Source organism: Ascidiella aspersa, chromosome 7 (genome assembly GCF_963924565.1).
Source record: "Ascidiella aspersa chromosome 7, kaAscAspe10.2, whole genome shotgun sequence".
NCBI classification, from domain to species: Eukaryota; Metazoa; Chordata; class Ascidiacea; order Phlebobranchia; family Ascidiidae; genus Ascidiella; species Ascidiella aspersa.
The window spans coordinates 28,382,292-28,409,763 of NC_139453.1; the positions used below are offsets into that span (position 1 = coordinate 28,382,292).

Below are 27,472 nucleotides of genomic sequence, written 5' to 3' on the forward strand. Positions count from 1 at the left end.
TAGGATTCGGGAAAGCATTTGAGTTTAGATAGGTTAAGCAGTCTAGCGGTCGACAGAATAATTTCTGTTTATAACAAGTTAAAGCAGTGCTTCTCAACCTATGGGTCGCGTCCCAAAATTGGGTCGCTGTTTGATTTGGTTGGGTCGCCGACCGCAGTAGTCACATGTTTATATTAATTGAGATTGGTTCTGAGCAAGATTTCTCAATTTGGAATATTAAGGAAGCAATATAAATATTGTATAGTTATTAAAATTCGATTGTCTTATAATAATTTTTTTAATTCGAAATTCTTTGTGCTCATGCCTATTTTAAGTTCGCTTACAAGAAAAACAATTGGGTCGCCAAAGCTTAGTCGTCATACTTACGCAGTACGCTTAATATTTGGGTTGTCGCGAAAAAAGGTTGAGTAGCACTGAGTTAAAGGATCATGAGAACATAGTAATAAAGTTCAGGAAGCCCTACAATTGTTTACCTGCACTCTGTATCTCCAACAACAAATGGCTGGCTCACTGAGTGTATAATAAATGAAAACTCACTTTGCTTGTTTCTAAATAAACTCTGTATGCCGTTTTGTTAGACTTTGCTCTATAGTACATATATTTAAAATCTTGGTGTTAAAATGTAAAACGTTTAAAAAAGGTGCGCTGTACGGGTTGGAAAGTGAGGCCAGTTGCCCGCTCAGCCACGGTCATAGCTGTGCATTTTGTGTAAAATCAACGTCAAATGTGGTCATCCGCGATAAATAGGTCAAACACGCAAAAACTTATGTCGCGCTAACGGTTTTCAGTATAGTGCTCCATTTTCAGCCGTGCAAATTTCACAAATAAATTATTACAGCCGTGCCAATTTGGGCGGAAATGTTATTACATCCGTGAATTTTCACTATGTAAAATCCCCGCGCAAAATCCAAAGTTTCCAATCTGGGGCGATGGCCTGCAATCCTAACACATTTTCATCCAGGGGGTATTTTCTTAACTTTAAAGGGTTAGGTGTAAGTTAGCATTTGGGTTTGAATGGGTCAATACTAATATTTCTCCCATATTTATTTCTTACTTGCAATTTCTATTTTGGCAACTTGTTTCGATACTGTAAAACAGTGGTAAAATTGTAGACCAGTGGCAAGATTTCTGCTCAAAATTTGCGCCTTGCAATACAGTTATTTTAGAATTTGCACAGCTGAATAGTGAATATGAAGTACAATGCCAAAAATCATTGGCACTGGAAGTTTTGCGTGCGGCTGAACGCATTTTGTGCACACCCAATATTTTTTCTAAAGTTATTTTTATGCACATCTGAATTGGTATATAGCACAGTAAAACTTAGAAATAAAGGTAAATTGCGTTAGAAATAAAGGTAAAACAACCTAAGGTGTTCAAATAAACATTCTGCACACCTGCAGACTTTAAAATTTTGTGTTGTACACCTCAGATCTTGACGTGAAGTGTCGTGAAATGCATTTATTTTATTCAGTTTCATCTTAATAGTACATTTCAAAAGTTTCATAGATTAATATTAAATTACTAGAGTTTGAAGTGGTATAAAGCTTACAAAATGCAAGAAGAAATCTGTGATTTTGATGGAATTGAAAATGCCATTATGTTTGGAGCTACTGTTGCTACCGGATTTGAGAGGGTGGCGATGTATGAAATAAAGGAGAAGATTGACTGCCTTGAACTCATCCAGCGCGAAGGAAAAGTTTTTATAAAAGCCTACATAACGGAGTTGCCAAGACTCCACGAATTGCGCTCAGTCGATAAACTTTTCGTGATCATAAAGTATATCAGGGACTATGACTATCCGAATGACAAAGAAGATTTACAAAAAAATCTCATAAATCTAGCTGCGACGTTACCCTGGCAAAAAGTTGAAAAAATTTGGAAGGAAAACCAACTATACTGCAAGAAAACGAACCTCAAAGGAAAAGAGAGCATTGGAAACAAACGACAAAAAGACGCTGATGGCGCCGAAGCTGTTAGATTCCGAGTTACGGCGAATAGGTCTGGTAAAAAGCAGTGTTTAACCTCTCCCGAAGCGGAACTGCATTTCGGAGGTCACTTACAGGATGCCACCCAGTGGCAAGTGGATTTAAGCAACTACAATTTAGAGGTGCTTTTTTCGATGGGCATGGACTTTTTAATGGTTGGTCTGTCGCTAACCCTGCGCAGTCTACATCACCGTAACATCTCGCATTTCGGCAAAACCACACTGCGGTCGACGGTCGCCTACAACATGCTGCGTTTATGCCGCATAAAACCTGGTGAAGTGGTTCTCGACGCGATGTGCGGCTCTGGCGGAATTACAATTGAGGGGGTTTCCCAATGGGGACAATCCCTCCACCTGGCAGGTGACAATGCTCATCCAGCGGTTGTCCGATGTCGGAGCAATATTAAGCATCACAACAAAGGGGCCGGATTTTCAAAGTTTCCTGTCGATGTTTTTCAGTGGGATGCCACCAACTTACCGTTGCGCACTGCTTCGGTTGATGTCTGTATCACAGATTTGCCATTTGGCAAGCGCATGGGCTCGCAGTTCGACAATCGTACACTCTACCCGCTCGTACTCCGTGAATTCGCGAGAGTTTCACGGCCAGGCATTGCCAGGGCTTGTCTACTTACTCACGACAAACGAACTATCGTGAATGCACTCACGAAACTGACTCCCTTGTGGAAGGTAACCAGAACTCATTTTATCAATGTTGGTGGCCTTAAAGTAGGCGTTTACCTGCTTTCCCGCACCACACTAATTGCAGCACATTTTGGTCTGAAAATGTAGCTATTTTACTGTACAAGTGTCTCATCATGTTTTTAGAATGCTAAAAAAGGGTGTAGTCTTGTTTTGGCAGTTTTTTGCTGAAAATAAATGTTTGTTAAAATTTTAAAGAGTAGTAAATTCCAGGTTAAGTCTTGTCTTGGTACATTTTTGCGATTGGGGTCAATATAAAAAGTTATTACCCACATGCTATTTAAAAAATATAGATCCGTTTAATGAGCTACTGATAGTGAATCTTTATATTTATCTTTTAAATTTGACTTTTGCAGTTGTTTTCTTTCATACCAAATAAAAAAGTCACTAAATAAGATTTCTAAGATGGAAAACCAAACAGTAGAGATTAAACTCGATGACAAAAACACTGTAAAAATCCACCGTTTTGGAGCCACCGTCACATCCTGGATCTGTGATGGCCAAGAACAATTATTTCTCAGCTCTTGTTCGAAAATGGATGGAACTAAAGCAATAAGAGGAGGGGTTCCGATTGTATTTCGTAAGTAAAACTATTTTACTCATCAACAAAGTCTGATTATGCCCAATGAGAGCCGTGACCAAATGCCAAGTTGTAGTATCAGTGCTTATCTGATAATAATGTGGTATCTGCTGGTCCGTTGACAAATTAATGTAGGTATTTCTGCAATATTTTGCAGTGAATCTACCTTGCAAAGCAAATATATCCAAAAATAGTAGAAAAGAAAAATAACTTGAAAATCTTGGCTTAATACACAAACAAGGATTCTCCTAAAAAAAATTCAAAAATTGCCTTACATTTTAATTTGATATAATTGGTTCATTTGACTATATATTGACTTGTCTGGTATTAAAAATCGCAACATAGTTGTCCAAAACATTTTGACTATTGGTATCTAAATAAAATGGCAAGTATTGAACATCATCAATTTCTCAATTGTTTTAAAATTGTTATATTATAGTTGCAAATATTGTTTAATTTAAGCTCTGTCATCCAACACTGTTAGGTGGTAATCGTTTTTCATAGCATTACATCTAAAAAGAATGTTCTATTTAACTTTCCGTTCTTAAATGAAGTTTTGTTAGACCTAGCCTTAAACCTTTGTATAGTTTATTAGGCAGTTTTCATTACGCATTACAATTTAGGCACACCACATAATTATATATTAAATACACAAAAAATTATAATAAATAACGTTTTTTGTGTTTTTTATCATAATTGTTAAATCAATTTAGGCACACCAAAAATGCAACAACTCAGTTGAGTAATTACTTCTCCCTTTAACCAATTGTGTCTCTCGCTAAACTTTTAATAGCTAACTTTGGTCCCTGGGCTGATGGTCCACAACATGGATTTGCAAGAATATCTTGGTGGAATGTTGTAAAAGATACACAACAGGTATTTAGGTTAAACTTATTTTTTATTAAAAATCACGTTTTGAAAACACTACTGAACGCTTAAAGTTAATTTAAATCCATTTCCTAAAATATTGATATTTAGTATAATGTATTTTATGTTCCCTAGGTTGTAAAAAGTTACTTTAGGTGTTAAAACTAGGGATGTTCAAAGTAGAATCCCAAGGTATTCTAGAACAATAGGTTTCGAATCTAGAATAACGAATCCAGAATAGCGAATCCTAGTATATTTTTATTAAATTATTTAACCTCGATTTTGTTTGGGGAAGGGATTAATCTTAATCTACCCTACAGGGCCCACAATCACAGCAATAAATCGCCCAAACAATTTTCTAACATGTGTACATTTAATTAAAAAACTCTCTCATATGTTTAACATTCTTAACAACTGTCATCTGAAGCAGTTCTGTAAACTGTAATATGTCAACTGTCCAGGTTGTGTCCAAAACTTATATTTTTGCCAATAGTGAGAAAATGCAACACTCCACACAGAAGTCTTAAGCAATTCGGTCCTGATTTTGAAAGCATTGTTAAGTCTTATTGCTTCTTTTTTGACTAACATGATCTGTTATGCAGTCAAATGATGTACTGCAAAGAATACAAAGTTATTATTGACATAACGAATTCTTGACAATTACGTTGTGCATAACTGCATAACTTCCCTGAATATTGGCCTAAAGTTGACCTGAAGTAACCCCATAGCGCATTTTGTGGACGGCCAGCACGTTTTGGAACGCTATGTTACTTTTGCAACTTAACACATTTAGGGAAATTGCGAACTCCACACCTGACATTACACGTTAGCCGCTCGCCCAATAACGCTTGATTGACACTTAACTATTAGACGAACGTTATCACGAGACGCGGTAATTGGTCGCCCGAAAAAACGCTGACACTGCACTACGAGGTTACATTTAAAGCAAGCACTATAAATTGGTCGCCGCGGCGACAGGCCAACTTACCACACGCGTTTGTGCAATTAGGCGCAACAATCGGCGGTAAAACATTAAATTATATCGGTTCCAATTACCCGAAATAAATGGCAGAATTGGATTCGAATCCCATCTGGATTCGAATCCAAGGATTCGATATTCTACTTTGAGCATCCCTAGTTAAAACATAATAAGACTATTTTAAAATCATATTCAAACAGGACTGGCAAGTAGACATGATCTTTATAAAGACGTTTCAATGCCTTCTTGTATCGTCACCAATTGAAACATTTTTAAAAATGTTATGCTTCATTACAGATCCATGTATATTATACCTACTTCATATACCTGTCCCATACCTACTACTATTGTTAAGCACATATTTGCTTATTAAATCATTAATGAAAAACTAATAGTATCTATATCATTAACTAACATGTTGTTTTGCTGCTGCATTGAAGACTGACGGTTCAGAAGCTACAGTGATGTTGCAGTTAACTGATGATGAAAAGACAAGATCATTTTGGAATTACAAGTATGTTTTTTTGAGATCATGTATTTTATGACACGATGCATTTATACTTTATTCCAGTTATATTTTTTTGAACCATTTTTTTATCCGTTTATCTAAAGTTTTATTTTATTCAAATGTCTTAAATTTTATTTGATTTATACTAAATTCCAATTCTTTTGGAGAAGAAATTTGGCTTAAATTTTTACCTGTCTTATAGTGGTTTAAATGTGTATACAGCAAATATTTTTTTTACTGTTTTTTATGCGATTTTCTGTAAAAACAACTAACACAATAATTCAGCAACCAGACATATTGTCCGCTATTAAATGCTCTATTATTAACATAATAGATGGCATAATTATTTCCCCTTTCAATTTTTGCTTATTTATAGCATTTAGATACATTTTTACTAAGCAATTAATTTTTGATTTGTTATATTGGTAAGGATTTTATTCAAGAGAATTAACAAATATGTTGCCACTCTTTTTCAAGATTTGAGCTGACTTATAAAGTTACCTTGAGAGCTCAGCGTCTCAGCATGGAATTAAGTGTAAGAAACACCGATGACAAGCCATTTGACTTCACTGCACTATTGCACACTTACGTACGAGTTCCTGATATAAGTACAACTTCTGTTGATGGTTTTCAAGGCTGTTTATATTACAACAAGGTAATGAAGAAGAGTCATACACTTCATTAGTTAAACAATGCAATTAGTCGGTACTTGTGTTAAATGTTAAACCAATATAATATCCAACATCTGTTTATGGCAACTGACACAATAAATGGCCACCTGACTGCATTTCATAATTAGCATTGCCAAACATTCCTGACAAATTTAATTGCCTAAACCAGCGGTTCTCAACCATTGGGCCATGGGAACATTTTAAGGTGGGCCACAGAACAATTTAAAAAAGCTAGATTTACTGAAGAATTTAGTTTCATTTGTGTCACTATACTTTTTTACATGAATAATGGCTTGGGGAGAAATTGAGAAGGATTGTCAATCCATTGTTCTATAATCTTTTTTGAAAACAATAAAGTGTTGAAACATGTTCTGCTGTTTTCTGTTCTAAACCTATTTTATAGTTTTTTTTTCATAAACATTTATTGGGTCACATAAATGTTGTGCAACGAAAGTGGGCCACAAAAGAAAAAGGGTTGAGAACCACTGGCCTAAACCCCACTCCAAAATCCGACCATATATGCACCGGAGAAGCTATTATTTATTGAAATACAGTGATATTTCATGCTAAATAATATCTCTGATAGGTTTTTGGGCAAGCATTTTTCGCCAAAGATCTTTAATGGGAAAAAAATGAGATGCAATTTTATTTAAATTTATAAACAGCATTTATCCTAAAAGGCAGAACCTGGCTTAATTTCACCGCTGGCAGGTTGCCACACATTTATATAGCAAGCATGTTTAGCGGGAAATTTAATCTATCTATCCATCCATTAACATCCAAAAATCCATGGAAAACAGTTCAATAGATGTGACTGTTCAAAAATATTTGAAATCTGAACAATAACCATATATCCATCCAAAGAAACGCTTTTTTTAAGTTTTTTTTTATCTATATGTCCAAAATATTTAGTTTTTTATCCATTTACAAATTAATTATTATAAGTTGGCATATCGGCTCCAATCCAGTTATATGTGACAAACGAGGTTGATATTATGGCCTCAATTTTTTCAGGATAGGACTGCGTTTAAAATGCTATTAAAATGTTTTTTTACAGGTTGAAAAAACAAGTGACAATGTCGAGGATAGAAACAAAATTCCAATCGATTGCAACGTGGACAACATCTACCAAAATGCTGGCAATATTACTGGCCATACTGTGTATGCGCCCGACAAAATACTTAAAGTGGAAAAAAGCAATCTTCCAGATACAGGTACAAAATTAATTGTGATTGCATAAATTTTCACTGAAACATTCATATACTATATACAACAACTGCAACCTAGCCCTTCAGAAGTATTTTCTGATCAATGATAACTACCTTTCTATCATTGCACATTGGGGTCCTTCAATGCTAACTCATGGGTTCTCAACTGGGGGGAATTCCCCCTATAGGTCTAAACCACTGGTCCTCAACTGGGGTGCTGCGGCACTGTAGGGTGCCATTTATAACACTCAAGGGTGTCGAGAGATATTTCAACTTCTTAAGGATTCCAATTTTTGCTCTATTGGTAAACTTCTTGATACAATTTTTTGTGTACGATAAAAGTGTCAAAAAATTAAAAAGGTTTCATCAATCTTGTTACACAGTTAATGTGCTGTTTCAATCTTGTATATTGTAACGTTACAGTTAACCACTCAGCAAAACTACGAGCAAGGGTGCTGCGAATTATTTATAATTTCGTTGTAGTGCCGCAACTCAAAAACGTTGCGAAACACTGATCTAAACTGATCCACTTGAAGTTGGTTTTAAAGCTCCTGGTTTATTTACTTTCTACCATAAATCTACAAACCCCTTTTTGTGCATTTTTTGCAGTACTGTGGAACCCATGGGTTGAGATGGGCAAGGCAATGTCAGATTTCGACGATCAAGGTTATAAGGAGATGATTTGTGTTGAAGCTGGCTTTGTGAGCAAAAGAAAAATCTTGCAAGCCAATGAAACGTTTGTGGGGGCGTCGACCCTAAGCAAGCTGTAATACCTGAATTGGACTGGTTTGAATGTTGAGAAAAATGCTAACATATTAGGAAAAAATATCAGAATGAAAATACTTTATTTTTGGTCAATCAAATTTTGTGCATGTGTATCTTTTGAATTTTGTTTAATCTGGGTGTTTTTTAACCTATTTATTCAAATGCAATAGCCAACTGGTATTTTGAAGTGGCATTAGCCTAACTGAAATTACGTGCAATAATGCAGTCGCTACAGGGTTTATTATACGATTTATTTCGATTTTTTTTAATTTCATTTAAATCGTGTTTCGTTTGTCCTTAAATTTCCACCTGTTTTTAAAATAAGCAATTGTATATCATGTTTAGCACATATATGTAAATAATGTAGTTAATTTGGTACGTATATTCCCATTTTACTTATACCTCCATTGTCAACTAAATTTAAGTCTAACATAGTCGTTAGTTTGGTATTGCTATTTTGTGATCTCAAATGTTGCACTTTTGTTTCAGTTTCAAATTAAATACACATTTCAGGCATGTTATTATGTGTGAGTTTTACTAGGATTTAATTTCATACTATTGGTTCAAATCAATTTTTTATCAAAGTTATAATACTATCCTTATGCAAAGCAAGTAATAAATCCCCGCTTACAAATAATTGACATCTTGTTTATGAAACACCCATTTGCGTACCTAATTGCTATAAACCAGGGGTTCTTAAACCTTAACAAGGACCCTCCTATTTGTTTTGAAGTATCTGAGCTAGGGTTAGTATAGAGTTTTTACTTTTTCAAATAAACTCTTTTATTTTGAAAATTCAATCCATTTTTTGTGTAATACATATTTTTTCAAATTTTAGTTATGCCTTCACAGCTTTACTTCATTTTGCTGGATTTAATAAGTCTATTTCCCTGTTTTTTCAACAAAAAATATATATATTAAGAGTTTATCAAGGTTCTGCAAAGGTGATTAGTTGAATATTTTAGTTACAACATCAGTTTTTTAAACTCCAAATGCCAAATCTAAAAACAAACCTAATTTTTTGGAGTGTAAATCATTGCATAAATAAAAAATAAGCCATGACAATACATAAAAGCATTTACTGTTTCTAATCAGGATAGATTGATGCAATATGCCCTGAAGCAAATATGTGAGTCCCAATTCATCCTGAAAAAAAGCAAACAGCAGTATTATTTAATTATTTTTTCCTGGATAAATGTTTCCAAAAAATTTCATCTCTAACTTGTAATAAAATCACAAATGTTTTTTTTAATTTATTTAGAAAACAAGGCCGGCCAAATAGCCAGCTATTTTACTGTGCACCATAGCATTTATTAAAATTGGAAGAATAAATTTCCCAGGACCGGTTACCCAAAAATTGCTTCCTTTTTAATCTTTATAAATATAAACAATTTTACAATCAAAATAAATTTTTCTGCACTTTTAGGCCATTACTATTAATTTCTTAACAATAAACAATATCAAAATTGTCAAAGATGCATTAATTTTTGTGATTTCCTGACATGGCAGTAAATTGGTTTGTCATTCCTAACCTTTGGACCCTTACCCTCGGATGTTTAGTTAATCATTACCTTTTTTATACTACTCGTCGTTTTGAGTACAGCTTAAACTCGATAAACACAAAATATTTTTAATAATACTGTTATTTTTGTATCATAAACTAGTAAACGCTGACTGCTTGCTTTCTTTAAAACTAATTGCTAGATAAGTTAGTCACAATATAAGGCTAAGACAATAAAAGTTTTAAGAGTTGGTGTGGAGCAATTCAGGGGAAAGTCATGCATGCCTAATAAAAGTTTCTGTTACAAAGATTCAAACCATTCTGTAAAATGTGAGTACTATACATTTTTTCTTACATACCAAAATTCAATAAAAACAGTGTTGCCTTCTGGCTTGGTACCAATGTACAATGCATTTTAAAAATAGTAATATGCATTCCATTTCTTTGTAAGACAATACGACTGTGGACTAGTCTTCTGTAGGAATTATGATCTGCATCATCAGTATCAATATTTTAAATTAATAATAACAACCTTTTTCTACGGATTAGTTAATATATACCAGCTATACAGTAAAAACCCTAAAGTTGTTCTCTGTATGTTGAGATTAGCTCACATGAACCTTTGAACTTATCTAAGACATTGTTTCGCATTTGTTTAGCGGAGCTTCACTACATTTGTTGATTTTAATGTTTTGACTTATATTAACCAAAAGATCTGTTTTAATTCGCTCAAATTCTGTAATTTTACCATCTGAGGAATCAACATACAATTTTGTCATGATTGTTCAAAAAAATTGATATAACAGTACAATTTGTCAAGGCTGCTACCAAAATGTTAGCTTTAAAAATAATAGAGAAACACATTACAATAGATCAACATTTACTTTGATTAAGACAAAATATGGAAATCAACTTTTGTATTATTTCAACTGTTCTTGTTATGTTTAGGGGACATGCTGCTACAATAGAGTATAAGGCCTAACTGCATGACGTTTCTAAAGCAAAGGAATGTGGCTTACATGTTTTTATTGCTGGAATAGGCAACAGAAGTTCTTAAGGCTGAGCATCATTCAAACCGAGTAGACCATCGAACCGTGCTGCATACTTTTCGTACAAACAACCACAATAAAAGGGATCCAGAGTGCGTATTTTGCAACTGAAGAGGCAATCGTGTTTTAGTCGCTTCTCAAAGTGCCCCCCTCTGAGCCTGGCTCTGTACATGTTGCCATTTCAACGGTATAGTGATGTAATTTTGTTGCAGGGGCAAATATAAACACATTTAATGGGATCTGGCGTTTATTTAATTTATTTTAGACTGGCAATTGTTTTTACTATAAAGGGTGTATTGATTTCGAACATGGACATTCTCTTGGTGGAACTTATTCCGGCAATGAGCCAATGGGCTTGTTTTGGTCAATGAAACCATCTTCAAAATATAAGGTGGGATGTGAGACAAAATCCACACATAAAAAAAGTTAAAAGTGTTTAGACATGCACTTGTCTTTGGATTAAAACATGTTTATTTTTTCACATTTTTAATTTTAGGACTATTACCCAAGATTAATAAAATTGAAAATCTCAACTCCTCTTTCTGTCAAAATATCTCTTCTTAACGTGGAAGTTGTTGATCTTTCTGAATTTTTAAAGTTGAAACAAAACGAATCAATTTACCAAAGACTCGAGTTAACTTCTGTTAATGTTAATCGGTGGTTTAAAGCTAAAACCACAAAGCGAATTCCATTAACAGAGAAAAAAGATGGAATTTGTGGGACTTTATTCGTTCCAGGTGGATCAGGACCTTTTCCAGGTAACACAATTTTTTGTGTTAGTTGTCAGCATGTTTTAATCATGAAATTTGTTTTCAAACCTAACGCTACATATTCCATCATTCTAAGTTTTTCTATTTTCATTGTTTTCTAATTAGTATTTCAAGCCAGGAAGTAATTTGATTCAAAACCTAAAAGCCCCATTTTTAAATAAAATCGACATACCTTTCTCATTTTTAATTTAATGTTGTGACTTTAATTGCTATGAAAGTGTATTGTGTTTTACAGGACAACGTATTTACCTAAACTTGTTACATTTGCTCGTCAGACATAGCAAAATAAACTTCTGTTTTTTAGCTGTGTTAGTTATGTTCGGTGGCCAGCCTGGAACTTTTGAATTCAAAGCTTCTCTCCTTGCATCTTACGGCTTTGTAACCCTTGCCCTCGCCTATTTGGACACCGAAGGACTTCCCCCACTTTTTCCAACTCGTATTGAAGACAGGCGACTGGAACTTGAGTACTTTATTAAAGCTGTCAACTTTCTTTGCAATCATCCAGTAGTTGACAGTCAAAATGGTGTGGGGGTTGTTAGCATTTCATACGCAACATTGATTGCTTTGCGCTTGGCTGAATTTTGCCCCAAAGTTACCTGTGTTGTTTGGATAAACGGCTTTCTTCATTTAATATTTTGCGACCTGCATTACAATGGCACGGTTTTTCAACCAGCCGACACAAATCTGGAAAAAGCCCTGACAACTAACTTTCGGAAAGCCATTTACAACCCTTTAAAAACTTCTGGAGACATTTCTATAACTGAGGACGGGCAAGCTATTAATTTTCACAAGCAGAAAGATGTTGCTTACATGTTTATTTCCAGTTTGAATGACACAAGTTTGAATGCAGAGCTCCATATAAATCATGCAGAAAAGCTCCTAAAAATTGCCCGACACCCAAATTATCACATATTGAGATATCCAGGGGCAGGACATTTATTAGAACCTCCATACGGTAATTGCAACAGTGTTACTAGCCTTAAAGGGGGCTTTTACAAGATTTTATGGGGCGGAGATATCGCGCCACACTGTAAAAGCCAAGAAGATTCATGGATAAAACAAATTGCCTTTTTGAAGACCAACTTAGTTCTAAAAAGAGCCAAACTTTAAATTATATCTTCACAAAATTGTTATTTTTGAAATTGTCTAAATATGCAAATATTGTTTTTTATTAATTTTATAATGTTTAATTTGTTGCTATTTTTGTATATATACTACTATTGTGTTCTTAATGTATTTTAATAGATTTTCCTAATTTTTAGTCATTACCTTTTTGGTTAATCATTACCTTTTTCTATATTAAAGTAATCTTTCAGACTATGGCTCGTAATATTTTGGAAAACAACTCTAGTACTTAAATAAATATTTATGATTTTGAATAAATACTGATAATTTTGCATCACAAACTGGCAATTGCTGATTGCTTGCTTTCAGAAAACTAATTGCTGGATTAGTGAACCACAATATAGGCTTTAGTCAAACAAGAGTTTTGGGAGATGGTTGGAGCAAGATTTGTAAGTCAAAATTTGTAAGTGAAAAGTCATGTCTTAAATGAAAACAACTTGAGTCTAATTTTTGGGTAAATCAATAACGATTCGCTCTTGGGCAACAACAAAAAAATAACTAAACAGAATATTAGGCATATTAAAGTCTTTTGCTTTCAATAGTTCGGCGAAAAGACATATTAAATCAATTGTAAAAAACATTATGTATAACAAACATTGGCAGACGTCGGTCAAGTTTTTTAGCAAGTATAACTTTGTTGGTCGAGTCCAGATGGGTGGACAGTCAACGACTGTCCAATGCAAACTATATTTCAATATCAGCCCTCTTAGTGGTGATATGTTTCTCTGTTATTTTTTAAAATTCAAGTGGCTCTTTTTAAAAGTTGATATTTTATTTAAACAGCTTTAGCTTAATAAAATGAAAGTACAATTTGACAACATTGCCACTAAAATTTTTAGAAACACATCACAATCAACCAACATTAGTTTTTTATCAAGACAGAATACGCAAATCAACAATAATAACATAATTTGTTCGTTGTGTGAATTTGTTTCCTTTTTCACAAAAAGTTTTGTTGCAATGAAATAATATTTTGCCTTGTGGCTCATAGTTTGTTTTATTGACATTGTTTAATGTGTTGTACATTCTTTATAACCTATATATAACCATTATTATCCAGACTAGAAACATTGTCTTTTGCAATATTACCCTCATTAATAAAAGACGTTTGTTTTCACTATCTAAATGAACATATAATTAAAATCAATCTATTTGTCATATGTCAATTTTACAGCAACATTCCAATAGCACTAAAACGCTATATGTTGGATAATAAAATAGTAGATAATACCAATGCATGCTATTATTTTTTTGTATTGTTTCAACCTAATGTTGTTTCTGTATTTTATCTTAAATTTATACTCAATTTCACTTATAAGCTATTATTTTTCAAGTCAAAGTTTTACTATTTTCTCAATGTCATGCTCTGTTGTAACATGCCTTATAATCCAAATTTAAAGTGATTTTATTAAATGTGTTTGTTGCCTTAATTTGCTGTTTTTTATTTACTCTTTATACCTAGACGTATGCATCTCTATGTTTATAATGCTTTTTATTAATTGTGAGTTTTTTCATGTTTGTATTATTTTGAACTGTTTTCACAAAATATTGCATCTCACTATGTTATTTAAACTCTTTGGCATTTATTATTTTGTTTGTATGTTTGTGAATTTTCTGCATGACCTTATCATTTGCTCTGTTTAGATCTGCTCAAACCTGTTTTGTTAACTATAGGAACCATATTCTTTTGTATGTAACATTATGGCAAAAATACACATAAGTGAAGTGGATAGCTTATCTGATAGAAAAATCGACCTTAAAGTAACAGGTGACTATACAACCTTCATTTAAAGACAACAATACATTTTAAAATATTTTAAATATCATATTTAACAAATCAAATATAATTAAATTTGTGTTCAATATTAACTAAATAGCTATAGTATTGTCTATTAGTGAAAGTGAAGCAAACAAATCTGGTATTGGGTATTTTCAAGAAATGATTAATGTTTTACATTTTGCAAATTTCTTATTAGGTTTAAAACCTCAAAAGATCTACACCTTTCATGGATCGGCAATAACAGACATGAATGATGAGTTTGAAAGTCTTGCTACATATAAAGCAGATGAAACAGGTAAGATAATCTAAGGGAAATAATAAATAAACAAACAAAATTTAGAATAGAATTATCTATGAAACCATAGTATTAAGATCAACAGCATAATAAAAATGTTTGAAATAATATCTTCTGTTGAACACAACCTAAACTTGTCTAAATTAGAACCAATCCTGTCAGAATAAATATTAAACCCACTGGGATATGACCTTAATACCCTTTAAAGGCCTAAATAACACCTACCTACAGTATTTGTGAGAGGGTATGGGGTAATTGGAAACCACCAGTCTGACATCACCCTGTCTGGTGTCAATGCTTTGGTCAAACTGGGGGAAGGGGTTAGATTTTGGTTAGGGGTGATATTATTAGGGGAGTCAGCAATGATGTTAATTGAGTGGGATTTGGGGTTAGGTAAAAGGTTGCTTAGATCTTATTCTGCTATTAGGTCTTTGTTGGAAGGGTTTAGTTCTCCTATTTAGACCTGTTTCTTAATATTGAATCTTAACCTTATTTTGGTCATTTTCTAAACTCTGCTTATTCCGATGGTAATGTTATTCTTATTTCGGTCTAATTGCTGAAGTCCATTTCAAGATATATATTCAGGTTTTAAAACGTACTTCAAACATAAAATCTTATTTACCCACCTTTAAGTTGAAGCATGTGGAGTCCTATAAGTGAAAAAATATTGAAAGGGGCCATTTGTATTACACTATTAACCTGAAATTTTCTTCTAAAACATTACAGATTTGGCTTCTAATGTTATTATTTGTGGATCTGGCGTTTATTTAAGACTGATAATTGTTTTTACTATAAAGGGTGTATTGATTTCGAACATGGACATTCTCTTGGTGGAACTTATTCTGGCAATGAGCCAATGGGTTTGTTTTGGTCAATGAAACCATCTTCAAAATATAAGGTGGGTTGTGGGACTAAATCCACATAAAAAAAGTTGAAAGTGTTAAAAATTGCACTTATCTTTTAGATTGAAACATGTTTACAAGATTTATGTTTTTCACATTTTTAATTTAAGGACTATTACCCAAGATTAATAAAATTGAAAATTTCAACTCCTCTTTCTGTCAAAATATCTCTTCTTGGCGTGGAAGTTGTTGATCTTTCTGAACTTTTAAAGTTGAAACAAAACGAATCAATTTACCAAAGACTTGAGTTAACTTCTGTTATTGTTAATCGATGGTTTAAAGCTAAAACCACAAAGCGCATTCCATTAACAGAGAAAAAAGATGGAATTTGTGGGACTTTATTCGTTCCAGGTGGATCAGGACCTTTTCCAGGTAACGCATTTTTTTTTTTAGTTCGTTGTGTTTCAATTATGAAATTTGTTTTTTGATGTTTATATTTGGTTTTCAAACCATTTCTGTTTTCAATTTTCATAATTTTCTAAAGCCAGAACTAAGTTCATTCAAAACCTAAAATATGTTTAAATAAACCCGACATGGATTTTTTATTTTTAAAGTTTTCTCAATAATTTATACTCATACCTTTCTAAAATTTAAAAGACAGGCAGACAAGAAAATTTCATTAAATGTTCTGGGCCAGAGCCTATGACTATAATTGCTGTGAAAGTGTATTGTGTTTTACAAGACAAATTAATTACTTAAACTTGTTACATTTGCTTGTCAGACATAGCAAAATAAACTTCTGTTTTTAGCTGTGTTAGTTATGTTCGGTGGCCAGCCTGGAACTTTCGAATTTAAAGCTTCTCTCCTTGCTTCTTATGGCTTTGTAACCCTTGCCCTCGCTTATTTGGACATTGAAGGACTTCCCCCACTTTATCCAATTTTTATTAAAGACAGACGACTGGAACTTGAGTACTTTATTAAAGCTGTCAACTTTCTTTGCAATCATCCAGTAGTTGACAGTCAAAATGGTGTGGGGGTTGTTAGCATTTCATACGCAACATTGATTGCTTTGCGCTTGGCTGAATTTTGCCCAAAAGTTACCTGTGTTATTTGGATAAACGGCTTTCTTCACTTAACATTTTGCGACCTGCATTACAACGGCACGGTTTATCAACCAGCTGACGCAAATATGGAAAAAGCACTGACAACTAACTTTCGGGAAGCCATTTACAACCCTTTAAAAACCTCTGGAGACATTTCTATAACTGAGGACGGGCAAGCTATTAATTTTCACAAGCAGAAAGATGTTGCTTACATGTTTATTTCCAGTTTGAATGACACAAGTTTGAAAGCGGAGCTCCATATAAATCATGCAGAAAAGCTCCTAAAAATTGCCCGACACCCAAATTATCACATATTGAGATATCCAGGGGCAGGACATTTAATTGAACCTCCATACGGTAATTGCAATAGCATTACCAGTGTACGAGGGGGCCTTTTTAATGTTTTTTGGGGCGGAAAAGTTGTTCCTCACTGTAAAAGCCAAGAAGATTCATGGAAAAAACAGATTGAATTCTTGAAGACCAACTTAGTTCTAAAAAATGCAAAACTTTAAACTATATCATCACAAAATTGTTATCTTTGACATAATCTGAATATGAGAACATTTTTATATTAATATTATTCCAGTTAATATATTGCTATTTTTATATATACTGTATACCAGTGATTTTTATCATTGTTACCGGAACTCTGGTGTTCTGTGAAAGATTTCCAAGGGTTCCGCAAGAAATCGATTAATTTGATTAGTGTGACATGGAAAAAAGGTCGAAAATAACTGGTTTAGCGCAATTGACATAACTTCTATTATGATGTAAGCCATCGTCCGTTTGAATGTTTCATCGTGATATGCTCAATTTATTGTTTTGTACTATTGGGATTGCAAATGCGTTTGTATATTGTTGCTATATGCTACTACAATGTAGCTTGAATCTCAATTTTGTTGACCCAAACAGGCCAAGTTATCACAAGTTAGGAAAACCTAAAAGTAAAAAAAACTGTTCCTGGGTTGTTTATTTTTATGCATTAATATATTTTCCTTATTTGATGTTGCGCAAAATTATTTTAATGCATGTGTGCTTCGTGATTCAAAAATGGTTGAAAATCACTGCTGAATATTATCTTGTCATTTTTCATTTTTGTTATTGCCTTTTTATATTTAGGGGCTGACAGTATTACAACTTAAAATATGCCTGATTGCTCTTACAGGTTGACTGTAGGTATGGTAAAAAAAAAGTAAAATAACATGCCAAAAATACATGTGAGTAACTTGGATAGCTTATCTGATGAGAAAATTTCTGTAAACATTACAGGTTTGTTGATATTTATTACATAAAACATGTTAAAAAAATAATAAATAAATTCAAAGACCATTAATAGGTGTTCAAAGTCATATTTTAACGGCACTTGGTTGACACAGCTTAAACTACAATTAATTCATTCAAAGACTCTTGGCAAAAACATAGAGTTTTTAAAGTCTTTTCATTACACAAATAGATTGTCTTATTCAAACAGTAACTGTCTTATTAAAAAATAACTATAATTTTATTTTAATATACGCTTCAATTCCATTTTCATTTAACAGATGTTTTGGTATAAATGTTTTTTGTTCACTGCTTACATGAAGTAATCTCAAAATTCTTGACAAAATTTGTAGGTGTAAAGCAATTTGTTTGCAATATTACTCTGTTTTACAATAACCATAAGGCCAAGAATTTAAAAAAAAAAAAAAAAAAAATATGCGGCAAATTTGTTTCATTTTTTTAGTTTGGTGCAGCCTGAAATAGTTTAGTTTATCCTGGATTTTAAGTCGTACATAGTGCAGTTTTTACTGTTCATTTTATTGTACAGTTAACAGCGAAATATATTGTATGTTTTCTGGTTTGGTACAAAAAAATTACACTCTTCATGGATCTACAGTGACTGACATGAAAAACTCATTTGAAAGTTTTGCTAGGTATAAAGCAGATGAAAATGGTAAAATCATATAATTATACAGCCAAAAAGGCAGTCTATGGCGAGTTAATATTGACTACTGTTTCTATTATAAAGGGTGTATTGATTTGCAACATGGGCATTCTCTTGGCGGTACTTATTATGGCAATGAGCCAATGGGCCTATTTTGGTCAATGGAACCATCTCCGAAGTTAAAAGTGGGTAAAACAAAGCTAGGCAAACAAAAATAGAGAACTATAGATATTTAAAAACCATTATTTTTATGCTAGTGTAAATATTTTTTTTTAGAACTTTCATCCAATGTTTGTAAAACTGAAATTTCAACCCCTCTCCCTGTCAAAATATCTCTTCTTGACGTGGAAGTTGTTGATCTTTCTGAACTTTCAAAGTTGAAACAAAACAAATCAATTTACCAAAGACTCGTGTTAGCTTCTGTTATTGTTAATCGATGGTTTAAAGCTAAAACCACAAAGCGAATTCCATTAACAGTGAAAAAGGATGGAATTTGTGGGACTTTATTCATTCCAGGTGGACCAGGACCTTTTCCAGGTGAATAAATATACAGTTGTGTGATGATTATTTCTGTATTAGGTGTGCTGTTTCTTTTTTCTAATAGACTATCTAGAGATCAACCATTATCACGTTTTTTGACTGATAATGATACACAATTTTTTTTGTATTTTTGCTGGTATCTAACTTTCACATACCTGTAATATGGTGATAATTTGAATGAAATGAAAATAAAATGCAAATAACACACATTTTATCGTATCATACAACCCTTATTTTCTATATTAACTTTGTATGCTGCTGAAAACAGTAAACCAAACTGTGTGGTAAATAAGTCAGTCGTAAAACTGAAAACTAATGACAGATTTTTTAGTCAAAAACATAGAAAATTGGTTGTTTTTAACGCTGTATTATGTTTTCATAGTAAAATTTCAGCAAAAATCAGCCCAACATTTTCGATAACAATATAACAGCAAGACGTAGTAAGAATATCAAAAATATTTAGTACGAATATGCTAGACGTAGGGAGAATATCCTAAAACGTTTTGAAAAACGATTTGTTAATTTTTAACATCATTTACCTACTTCTGTATGGGCTTTGATATTCTTACTACATCTTATTGTAACGTCAAACCATCGTACTCCTAAATATAAAAGTAGGAACGGTAAACTTATATATCAGTTTATCTCTACTGATACTGCTTTGATTTGCTTTGCTGATCGCAATTTAATTTCAATTTCAGCTGTGGTTGTTTTGCTTGGTGGCCAAGCTGGAACTTTTGAATTCAAAGCTTCGTTCCTTGCCTCCCACGGTTTTGTGACCCTCGCCCTTGCTTATTTTGGGGGTGAAGGAGTTCCACCAATATTTCCAAGGTTTCGAAAGGAACAACATTTGAAACTAGAATGTTTCATAAATGCTGTCAACTTTCTTTGTAACCTTCCTACGGTTGACAGTCTAAAGGGCATTGGAATTAACAGCTGTTCCTTTGGCACAACTTTTGCCTTACACCTGGCTGAGGTTTCTGAGAAAGTCACCTGCGTCATTTGGATCAACGGATTGCTTCATTTAGCATTTTGTGACCTTCATTATAAAGACCGAGTCTTTCAGCCTTCTGACACCAATATGGAACGTGCATATGCCACCAATTTCAGAGAGTCGATGTACAACCCTTTGAAAAGCAGTGGAGATCTTTCTTTAACCGACGATGGACAGGTCATTAACTTTCACAAGCAAAAAAACGTGGCCTACCTGTTTATATCCGGCTTGAATGACAAGTCTGTGAAATCAGAGCTGCATATCAATCATGCTGAAAGGCTTCTAAAAATGGCCAAGCACCCAAATTAACGGATACTTCGATATCCTGGGGCAGGCCACTCAATGGACCCACCCTATTGTGTTTGCAGCAGTGTAACCAGCATTTTTCAGGGTCGTTTCACCTTTTTATGTGGTGGAGAAAGTTTGCCCCATTGCAAATCCCAAGAAGCCCCTTGGAAAAAACAAATCGACTTTTTGAGAAGCAATTTGCGCATGAAAACTGCGCAACTCTAACTGTACAGTTTTAAGGGAATGTAAATTATGCTTTTATAACCTTGAAAGTTTTTAGGTATAACTTTTGTGATCTACGTACTATATTATGCTTTTATAACCTTGACAGTTTTTCAGGTATAACTTTGTAATCTACGTACTATAATTATTTTCTAATCTTCAGAGTTTTCAGGTATATATTTGTGATCTACGTGTTATCAGCCAAATATGTGGTGTAGTTACAGGAGTACATACAGCGTTTATGTGAAACTTCTTTTTCCGGAACGCTTACCGGCCTACTTTAATGACTGACCCGGGCCAATCTTTACATCGGCGTTAACTGTAAATGAGTTGCGCTGCAAAGCAAAGTACAAGGATTGTAAATCTGCTTTGCTTAGCGTTCAACTGGCCAAATTTGGCCCAAACGGGACACGTTTTTGGACTACAGATTTGATTCCGAATCCCGGGTTTCGAGTCCAACTCCAACCAAATGTGCAATTTTGGCTCCACAGCCCGTATTTTACCCACTTATGCAACTCAGTCAATCCACTCACGGGGTTGTCATATAATTCATCCATCCATAATACATGGTTGAATAAATTCAACCATATATTCTATTCCACCTTTGCACATCACAGATAGCACTCATATTAGTTTCGAAATTTAGTACTGCGCACGTCGGACTCGGAACTCTAGTAGTCTTACGTGGTCTTACTCGAGCACCGAGTCCGACTCCAGCAAAATAAACGACTCTGTCAAGTCCCGAGTCCGACTTCGCAGTCCTGGTTTGAAGTGAATAGTAATTGATTACTATTCCTTCAACTTATTATACATACATTATGCCTGGCAGAAATAGCTTGTTTAATATATTTTCAGTTGAACCACAAATATTGCAGAATTTAATCTGCGCAATGCCTTCTTAGGCCTAATCTTGCCCCTAATTTATTCTTTACCTATATGAAAAGCCGGCAACAAAAATTGCTGCAACCTCTATTGCAAGCAGGGTTATACTAACTTGCTTTCAAGTCTTTTCGACAAACTTTACTTGACTTATACTTACGTCATTGTGTCAAATAACTTGAGTTGAAGATTGAAATTATAAGTGTTTTTATAAAATATTTTTCAATAAAAGTCGGGAATTGAATGTCAATAACGCTGAACCTCTTGTTAGTAAAGTTTTTCCTTATTACAAAAGTCATGAAAACCAAGCAAATTGTTTTTTTAAGCTAATTTAACCTGTAAAACCTTAAAGCAATATTTGTTGCTTTTTGTCATACTTTGTATTTATGTCACCATTATTGTAGTGCAATCAAATTTGCACTATTGCTTAACTTTTTCCTCAATTTGTTGTTTTTATGTTACCAGTTTCATTTCTAATGTTTGCATATTGTAGTTGGTGTTTTACAACTATTTTATTTGCTTATGTGTATTTTCTTTGGCAATACAGTTTTGTTTAATTATAATAATTTCTGAAAGCTTTTGAAAGGGTCTGGGACCTTTTAAGATTAATTGCCTTCGTAAGAGCAAATAACAAAAAAACAATTTTATAAGCATCAATTTTGGAATCGTTAAAATCTATTTAATACCACGGTAAACATAGAAGGGAAGGTATAAACAGCTTCCTATGACGTTTGCCCATTCAGAAGTAAAAAGGTCTCCGTTTAGTCGCAATTTTACGTTGACAGTATTGTTGAAAGCTGTAGAAATAAATTGGGTTTTTAGCTACCCAATTTTGATATAATTTTCGAGGAAAGATTCGAGATAATGCCTAAAGTAACGTAGAATCCTCTTTTCGCGAATCTCCTTTCGCTATACAAGGAATGCGAGTAGAGATATAATAGCTTTTAAGAACTAAGATTTTCTGCTTGTACTTAAATGTTTAGTTGCATTATATTTGACCAGTTTTTAGCGGAATTTAAAATAAAGAGTGTAGTTTTTAGCGGAATTTAGAACAAAGATTCCGTTTGGTATATTTTATTTTTGATATCTTTGTAGTATGGTCCTACACGTTCTTCAAATGTGGCGCGTGGACGCAATAATTCTCGTCTAATTTAAATAAAACTAAAAAGCTGTAATTTTAATTCAATAGGGTAAGAACAGCTGGCATGGTGCGTTTTTTTGCAAAACGTTGTAATATCATATTCCCGTTCAGCAAATGCGCACAGGGCTGAAGAGCAGCAATTAATTTTTCGTAAAGTTTGTTGTTGATATACTTATGTTAATATTACTAAAGTAATTCTTCATTAAATAACAGTAATGATATAATGTGCTTCAGTTTTTTCTGATTTGCACAGTAGGTTGTTGATCGCTTCTTTTTATTATTCCGGCTAAAATGGCAAAAATCCACGTGAGTCATTTAAACAGTATGTCTGACACGACGATATCTATAAAGGCTTCCGGTAAGTTAACATCATTTCCTCAATATAAAATAGGCTACCAGTTCTAATGACTTAATTGAATGATTTGACTTAAGTCACTGTTTTGAAATTACTTGATTACTTCCCTTACGTCGTTATGACAAAATGACTTTGACTTGATTTAAGTCTTTTAGACAAACGACTTGACTTGGACTTAAGTCATTGAGTCAAATTTTTATTTTTTTAAGTGAACATTTTAATATAAAATTAGGTTTGGCCTATATTTTTCTCCAGTTTTGTGCATAAAGCGATTAGATTCCTAGATATTTTTTATTATTTCCTAGTTAAAAATTTTATTAATACGCATTTTCCAATTTTAATGGTTTATATTTTTATTATTATTTCAGTGATTTGACTTGGAGATGACTTGCTTCAATAATGACTTGACTTTGGCATCCGATGACTTTGACTTGACTCGCTATTTTTTGTATTGACTTGTATTGGACTTGAGGTATTTTACGAATGACTTGACTGGGACTTTATTTCTTTCAAAATTACTTGTTTACAATATTGTAAAATACGCAGAATCTATCTTATACATACATCTCTAACTGTAGATTTTCGTGCAGGCCTTTCTCCCAAAACGGTATTTAGCCTACATTCGTCAACCGAGATTAATCCAGGGAGTTTCTTCGAATGTGTTGTTCAATATGAAGCGGACGCCAAAGGTAAACGGGAACACAAAATAAGACTGACAAAGCATCGATCTCTAAAGTAGAATAAAATCTATAATACAATATTATTAAAACCAGGGTCAGAATAATATCTAAATCCGAATAAGACCTTAAGGTTGTCGGAGTACGGTAAAAATCATAAAAATAAGGCCTAAAATGCCAATATAACGCCTGAAATTGTAGGAAGAGGGTATGGGACGTCGGGGCTTATCGGTCTGACATCGGCCGTTTGGCGTCGGCGTATATGCGTCCTAGTTCGACTTTTTTAAATAACTTTATAACTATCATTGGATGAACAAAATGTCATATTTTTATAAAATATGCAAGTCATCGTTGCCTGAGAAATGCAAGTCATATTGTCTGAGAACTATTCTTCTTCATTGCTGCTGCAAAGTTGACTTCAATGCGCTCTTACCAGACTGCATTAAATAATTTGTGCAGCAGTAAATGAATCACTATTAAAAAGTTTTGCGCCTTTAATTAACGTTTTGCTCCTAAAGTTTTGCCCTTCAATTTACTTTTTGCTGCTGAAGTTTTGCCTTTTGATTGACTTTTTGTGACTGAATGCATTTTTGCCCCGATTTTCAATGAAATGCCTGCTACCGCCCAGGCTAAGAGTGCAATTTGCACAAGGGATGAATCCATGTGCAGGCCAAATTTTCCATTATGACTGAGACCATTACAAGTGATGAATTTGCTGGACTGATTGTTGCAAGGGCTGCCCACCAAAGCTGTTTGGCAAAAAAGAACTGAACTGATCAAGTAATGGACTTTTTGCAACTGTAACACTAGCCATCTGGAAAGTTTGGTAGATCTTAACTGGGTGCAAATAAGGTCAAAAGTTCACCCTGCCCTGATAGGGAAAACAGAGTGCATATTCATTTTTTAAGGGCACAGGTTGTTTTTGAAACAACATTGCTGAAAAAGCCATACTTTTTATAGTGTTTTTTATACTATACTTTTTTATAGCCTACTAGTCACATAACTGTAGTCTGTAGCCTACCATTTTTTGTTTTAAATTGAAAAGCAGCATGAGCCTTAGTGAAAATTCAATAGTACTCCACTTTGGAAAGTGTGGCAAGTTGAAAAACAAATATGCAACCCCATTTCTCAAACAGTTTGCAATATGACCTTTGGCGCACCAGGTCATCCCAGAGATTTTTTTTGGGTGCACCCGTGAGATCTGCCATACTTCCAGACGGTATGGTACAATAATTCAAAATCTTGAATAATAAAATTATTTTGTTGATTTATTAGTGTCCTAATATTTTAACCTAGCTTATCACAAACTTTTTAAGGTTGCATCAATCTCAATTGCCATGAAGCCTTATCTGGAAACTACACTGGAATTGAACCAATGGGATTATTCTGGGCAATGGAGGGATCTCCTTCAAACAAGGTTAGCATTTACACTAGGTTTTTTATTAACACAGGGATTAAATAAAAACAAATTCAACGCAATGCGAATCTGCAACTTGTACAACGTACATGTTGTAATGTTTTTGGTATGCATAAAATTGCCAAAATCGAATTAATTGTTATTCACATAAAAACAGGTTGGGCATTCTTTTTTTCCAAACCAAATAGAAACATTTATTTTTGCATGTAGAAAGCAACAAAAAAATGCTTTCAAAGAAAAAGTATTTGAAAGACGCTATTTATATTTTCTTTCCAAAGTCTTAGAATTTTCTTAGAACTTTTTTTATGCACAGCCTAAGTATGTGTTTAAAAGTGCAGTAATAAATCAATTTTTTAAACTTGTCATTTACCGAATTTTTCATAACCTTATAAAAACACCGATCACCATTATGCTTGTTTAGGTGATGTTTGAAGACAATAAAAAAGTTTCTTTTTAAACTGAACATATTTTGTAACTGAACTTTTGCGCATTTTTGTTTAGAACAAGTTTGCCCGTTTTGCAAAACTTGACATCACAACACCACTCGTTGTAAACTTGAGTGTTTACAGCGGCAAGATTGCAAATGTAAACCAATTCAACTTATTGCGAAACAACGGGGATTTGGAAAAAGATCTTTTGACTTCTACCGAAATAAATAGGTTGTTCATGGCACCTGGAACAAAACGAATTCCGTTGACCGTAGCTAAAGACGGGATCCATGGAACTTTGTTTGTACCGCCTGGTCAAGGACCATTTCCAGGTATATTATAGGATTTCCTAACCAATAAATCCTGACTGATTGCCAATTTGCAGCAATATTATCTGAATCACTATTAACTGCCTGTTTGGTTAAATTTTACTAAAGCTGAAGATATAGTATATCCAGTCTCAGTGATTTAAAGTTGCCTATTTATTCCTTTGTGTTTTTATCTCATTTTATTTATCTTTTTTCTTATTTACAGTTTATGATTGTAATTAGCTACAACTTACAATGTTTGATCTAGGATAAAAATGCATACTGCATAATTTTTTGGTTAAAGTTTGCTTTTATAGTTAAAAATTGCTAAACAAGTCTAGGACATAGTCAAGACAGTGTTTTTATGTTATAGTTTTACTTCCTACTTTCAGCTGTAATTCTCATGTTGGGGAGTTACAGGGGCACAATGGAGTACAAGGCAGCTTTGCTTTCATCACATGGCTTCGTGACGTTAGCGCTCGCCTTCCACGGAGCTCCGGGACTTCCATCACGATCACGCGAAAATGAACACTATTTTCCACCCGGAGGTTGGCAACTAAAGCTGGAATACTTTGAAAAGGCCGCGGAATGGCTAATAGAGGCTCCCAAGGTCGACAAATTTAAAGGTCTCGGCGTCATATGTCTGTCAGCCAGCGGCTTTATCGGTCTCGCGATGGCCACATTTTTGCCCGAAGTTCGTTGCGTGATATCCTTAAACGGAAATATGTACGTCGAGCATTGCACGCTCACTTACAAGGGGCGTGAGTTTTTGCCAGTGTCACACCTCATGAAAGGCAACCCTGTGGTGGGAAAAAACGGGGAGATGAGGAATCGATACAAGTGCCCTCTATTTGACCAAACGTTTGAACTTCAAAGCCCTGCACCAGAAGACATGGACATCTGCTTCTACAAATGTCACAACGTTGCTTTTATGTTTATAGCAGGTCTCAGCGATGCTGCTACAGCATCAGAGCATAACGTTAATCGAGCAGAACGCCTTTTACGCATAGCCGGGCATCAAAACTTCAAAGTTCTTCGTTATCCTGGCGCAGGCCATCTGCTAGAACCTCCCTTCAGTACTCACAATAAAGCTACCACTGTGCACGGCAAACTTATAGATTGGGGAGGCGTGCGGTTGCCTCATTGCAGGGCCCAGGAGGATTCATGGCAAAGGCAGATTGAGTTTCTTCACAGAAACCTTACTTTTCTTGCGAAATCCAAGATTTGACACCCAGACTCTGCGCTGCGATGGAAAATCTTCTGTTGCCTTGCATAATTTTTTTTCAAGAGTTCTGATCACATTTTTAGATTTAATACTAATTTTTGCAAAGTTTTAGATAATTATGATTAATTGCAGTAAAACTCAAATCAGCTAAATGGATATTAAATTTAAGTTTTTTTTTTATTAATTTTTGCAAGCAAACATGATTTTTCTTAAATTATATCTTTGTGGTATAATTTAGCATTTTTAAACGTGCAATGTGCAATTGTTGGTGCATGTGTGATATAGGTTAATAACTAATGCTGACTTTTTTAAGGAATTTTATTCATTTAAATTCTTGTTTAAATTTTA

At 33.9% G+C, this 27,472-nt stretch overlaps 6 protein-coding genes and 1 pseudogene across 7 annotated transcripts; all 7 read left to right on the forward strand.

Annotated features, from left to right (window-relative positions):
• Positions 1–1,498: 1,498 nt before the first annotated feature.
• Positions 1,499–2,975, forward strand: LOC146138797 (tRNA (guanine(6)-N(2))-methyltransferase THUMP3-like). Its single transcript, XM_083393990.1, has one exon. It carries the CDS (start codon positions 1,553–1,555, stop codon positions 2,771–2,773), a length of 1,221 nt encoding a protein of 406 aa, XP_083250116.1. The 5' UTR covers positions 1,499–1,552; the 3' UTR covers positions 2,774–2,975.
• A 72-nt stretch (positions 2,976–3,047) lies between these two features.
• On the forward strand, positions 3,048–8,782 carry LOC146138798 (uncharacterized). Its single transcript, XM_083393924.1, has 6 exons — positions 3,048–3,263; positions 4,057–4,139; positions 5,550–5,623; positions 6,095–6,272; positions 7,346–7,502; positions 8,106–8,782. The coding sequence occupies exons 1-6, from the start codon at positions 3,089–3,091 to the stop codon at positions 8,264–8,266; spliced, it is 828 nt and encodes a 275-aa protein (XP_083250050.1). The 5' UTR covers positions 3,048–3,088; the 3' UTR covers positions 8,267–8,782.
• A 583-nt stretch (positions 8,783–9,365) lies between these two features.
• Positions 9,366–12,691, forward strand: LOC146138799 (bile acid-CoA:amino acid N-acyltransferase-like). Its single transcript, XM_083394689.1, has 4 exons — positions 9,366–9,390; positions 11,102–11,202; positions 11,308–11,569; positions 11,886–12,691. The coding sequence occupies exons 1-4, from the start codon at positions 9,366–9,368 to the stop codon at positions 12,689–12,691; spliced, it is 1,194 nt and encodes a 397-aa protein (XP_083250815.1).
• A 1,716-nt stretch (positions 12,692–14,407) lies between these two features.
• On the forward strand, positions 14,408–16,418 carry LOC146138800 (bile acid-CoA:amino acid N-acyltransferase-like). The gene is made up of 5 exons (XM_083394690.1): positions 14,408–14,474; positions 14,683–14,781; positions 15,579–15,679; positions 15,794–16,055; positions 16,405–16,418. Exons 1-5 carry the CDS (start codon positions 14,408–14,410, stop codon positions 16,416–16,418), a joined length of 543 nt encoding a protein of 180 aa, XP_083250816.1.
• A 25-nt stretch (positions 16,419–16,443) lies between these two features.
• LOC146138801 (bile acid-CoA:amino acid N-acyltransferase-like) lies at positions 16,444–17,306 on the forward strand. The gene has a single exon (XM_083394691.1). It carries the CDS (start codon positions 16,444–16,446, stop codon positions 17,236–17,238), a length of 795 nt encoding a protein of 264 aa, XP_083250817.1. The 3' UTR covers positions 17,239–17,306.
• Positions 17,307–17,928: 622 nt separating this feature from the next.
• Positions 17,929–20,849, forward strand: LOC146138802 (bile acid-CoA:amino acid N-acyltransferase-like; annotated as a pseudogene). The gene is made up of 4 exons (XR_014501448.1): positions 17,929–17,995; positions 18,791–18,835; positions 18,927–19,187; positions 19,892–20,849. The product of XR_014501448.1 is annotated as a bile acid-CoA:amino acid N-acyltransferase-like (transcript).
• Positions 20,850–23,005: 2,156 nt separating this feature from the next.
• LOC146138803 (acyl-coenzyme A thioesterase 1-like) lies at positions 23,006–27,307 on the forward strand. Its single transcript, XM_083394692.1, has 5 exons — positions 23,006–23,072; positions 23,660–23,758; positions 25,063–25,163; positions 25,665–25,923; positions 26,292–27,307. The coding sequence occupies exons 1-5, from the start codon at positions 23,006–23,008 to the stop codon at positions 27,125–27,127; spliced, it is 1,362 nt and encodes a 453-aa protein (XP_083250818.1). The 3' UTR covers positions 27,128–27,307.
• The last annotated feature ends 165 nt before the right edge of the window (positions 27,308–27,472 follow it).

Excerpts from the sequence above, each read along its gene's own strand:
- LOC146138800 (XM_083394690.1), top strand. The coding sequence starts at position 14,408 with ATGGCAAAAATACACATAAGTGAAGTGGATAGCTTATCTGATAGAAAA. Across the intron at positions 14,475-14,682 it reads AATCGACCTTAAAGTAACAG|GTTTAAAACCTCAAAAGATC; the intron begins GTGACTATACAA and ends ATTTCTTATTAG. Across the intron at positions 14,782-15,578 it reads ATATAAAGCAGATGAAACAG|GGTGTATTGATTTCGAACAT; the intron begins GTAAGATAATCT and ends TTTACTATAAAG.
- LOC146138803 (XM_083394692.1), top strand. The coding sequence starts at position 23,006 with ATGGCAAAAATCCACGTGAGTCATTTAAACAGTATGTCTGACACGACG. Across the intron at positions 25,164-25,664 it reads AGGGATCTCCTTCAAACAAG|AACAAGTTTGCCCGTTTTGC; the intron begins GTTAGCATTTAC and ends ATTTTTGTTTAG. Across the intron at positions 25,924-26,291 it reads TGGTCAAGGACCATTTCCAG|CTGTAATTCTCATGTTGGGG; the intron begins GTATATTATAGG and ends TCCTACTTTCAG.
- LOC146138797 (XM_083393990.1), top strand. The coding sequence starts at position 1,553 with ATGCAAGAAGAAATCTGTGATTTTGATGGAATTGAAAATGCCATTATG.
- LOC146138801 (XM_083394691.1), top strand. The coding sequence starts at position 16,444 with ATGTTCGGTGGCCAGCCTGGAACTTTCGAATTTAAAGCTTCTCTCCTT.
- LOC146138798 (XM_083393924.1), top strand. The coding sequence starts at position 3,089 with ATGGAAAACCAAACAGTAGAGATTAAACTCGATGACAAAAACACTGTA. Across the intron at positions 3,264-4,056 it reads AGGGGTTCCGATTGTATTTC|CTAACTTTGGTCCCTGGGCT; the intron begins GTAAGTAAAACT and ends AACTTTTAATAG. Across the intron at positions 4,140-5,549 it reads TTGTAAAAGATACACAACAG|ACTGACGGTTCAGAAGCTAC; the intron begins GTATTTAGGTTA and ends GCTGCATTGAAG.
- LOC146138799 (XM_083394689.1), top strand. The coding sequence starts at position 9,366 with ATGCAATATGCCCTGAAGCAAATAT. Across the intron at positions 11,203-11,307 it reads AACCATCTTCAAAATATAAG|GACTATTACCCAAGATTAAT; the intron begins GTGGGATGTGAG and ends TTTTAATTTTAG. Across the intron at positions 11,570-11,885 it reads TGGATCAGGACCTTTTCCAG|CTGTGTTAGTTATGTTCGGT; the intron begins GTAACACAATTT and ends TCTGTTTTTTAG.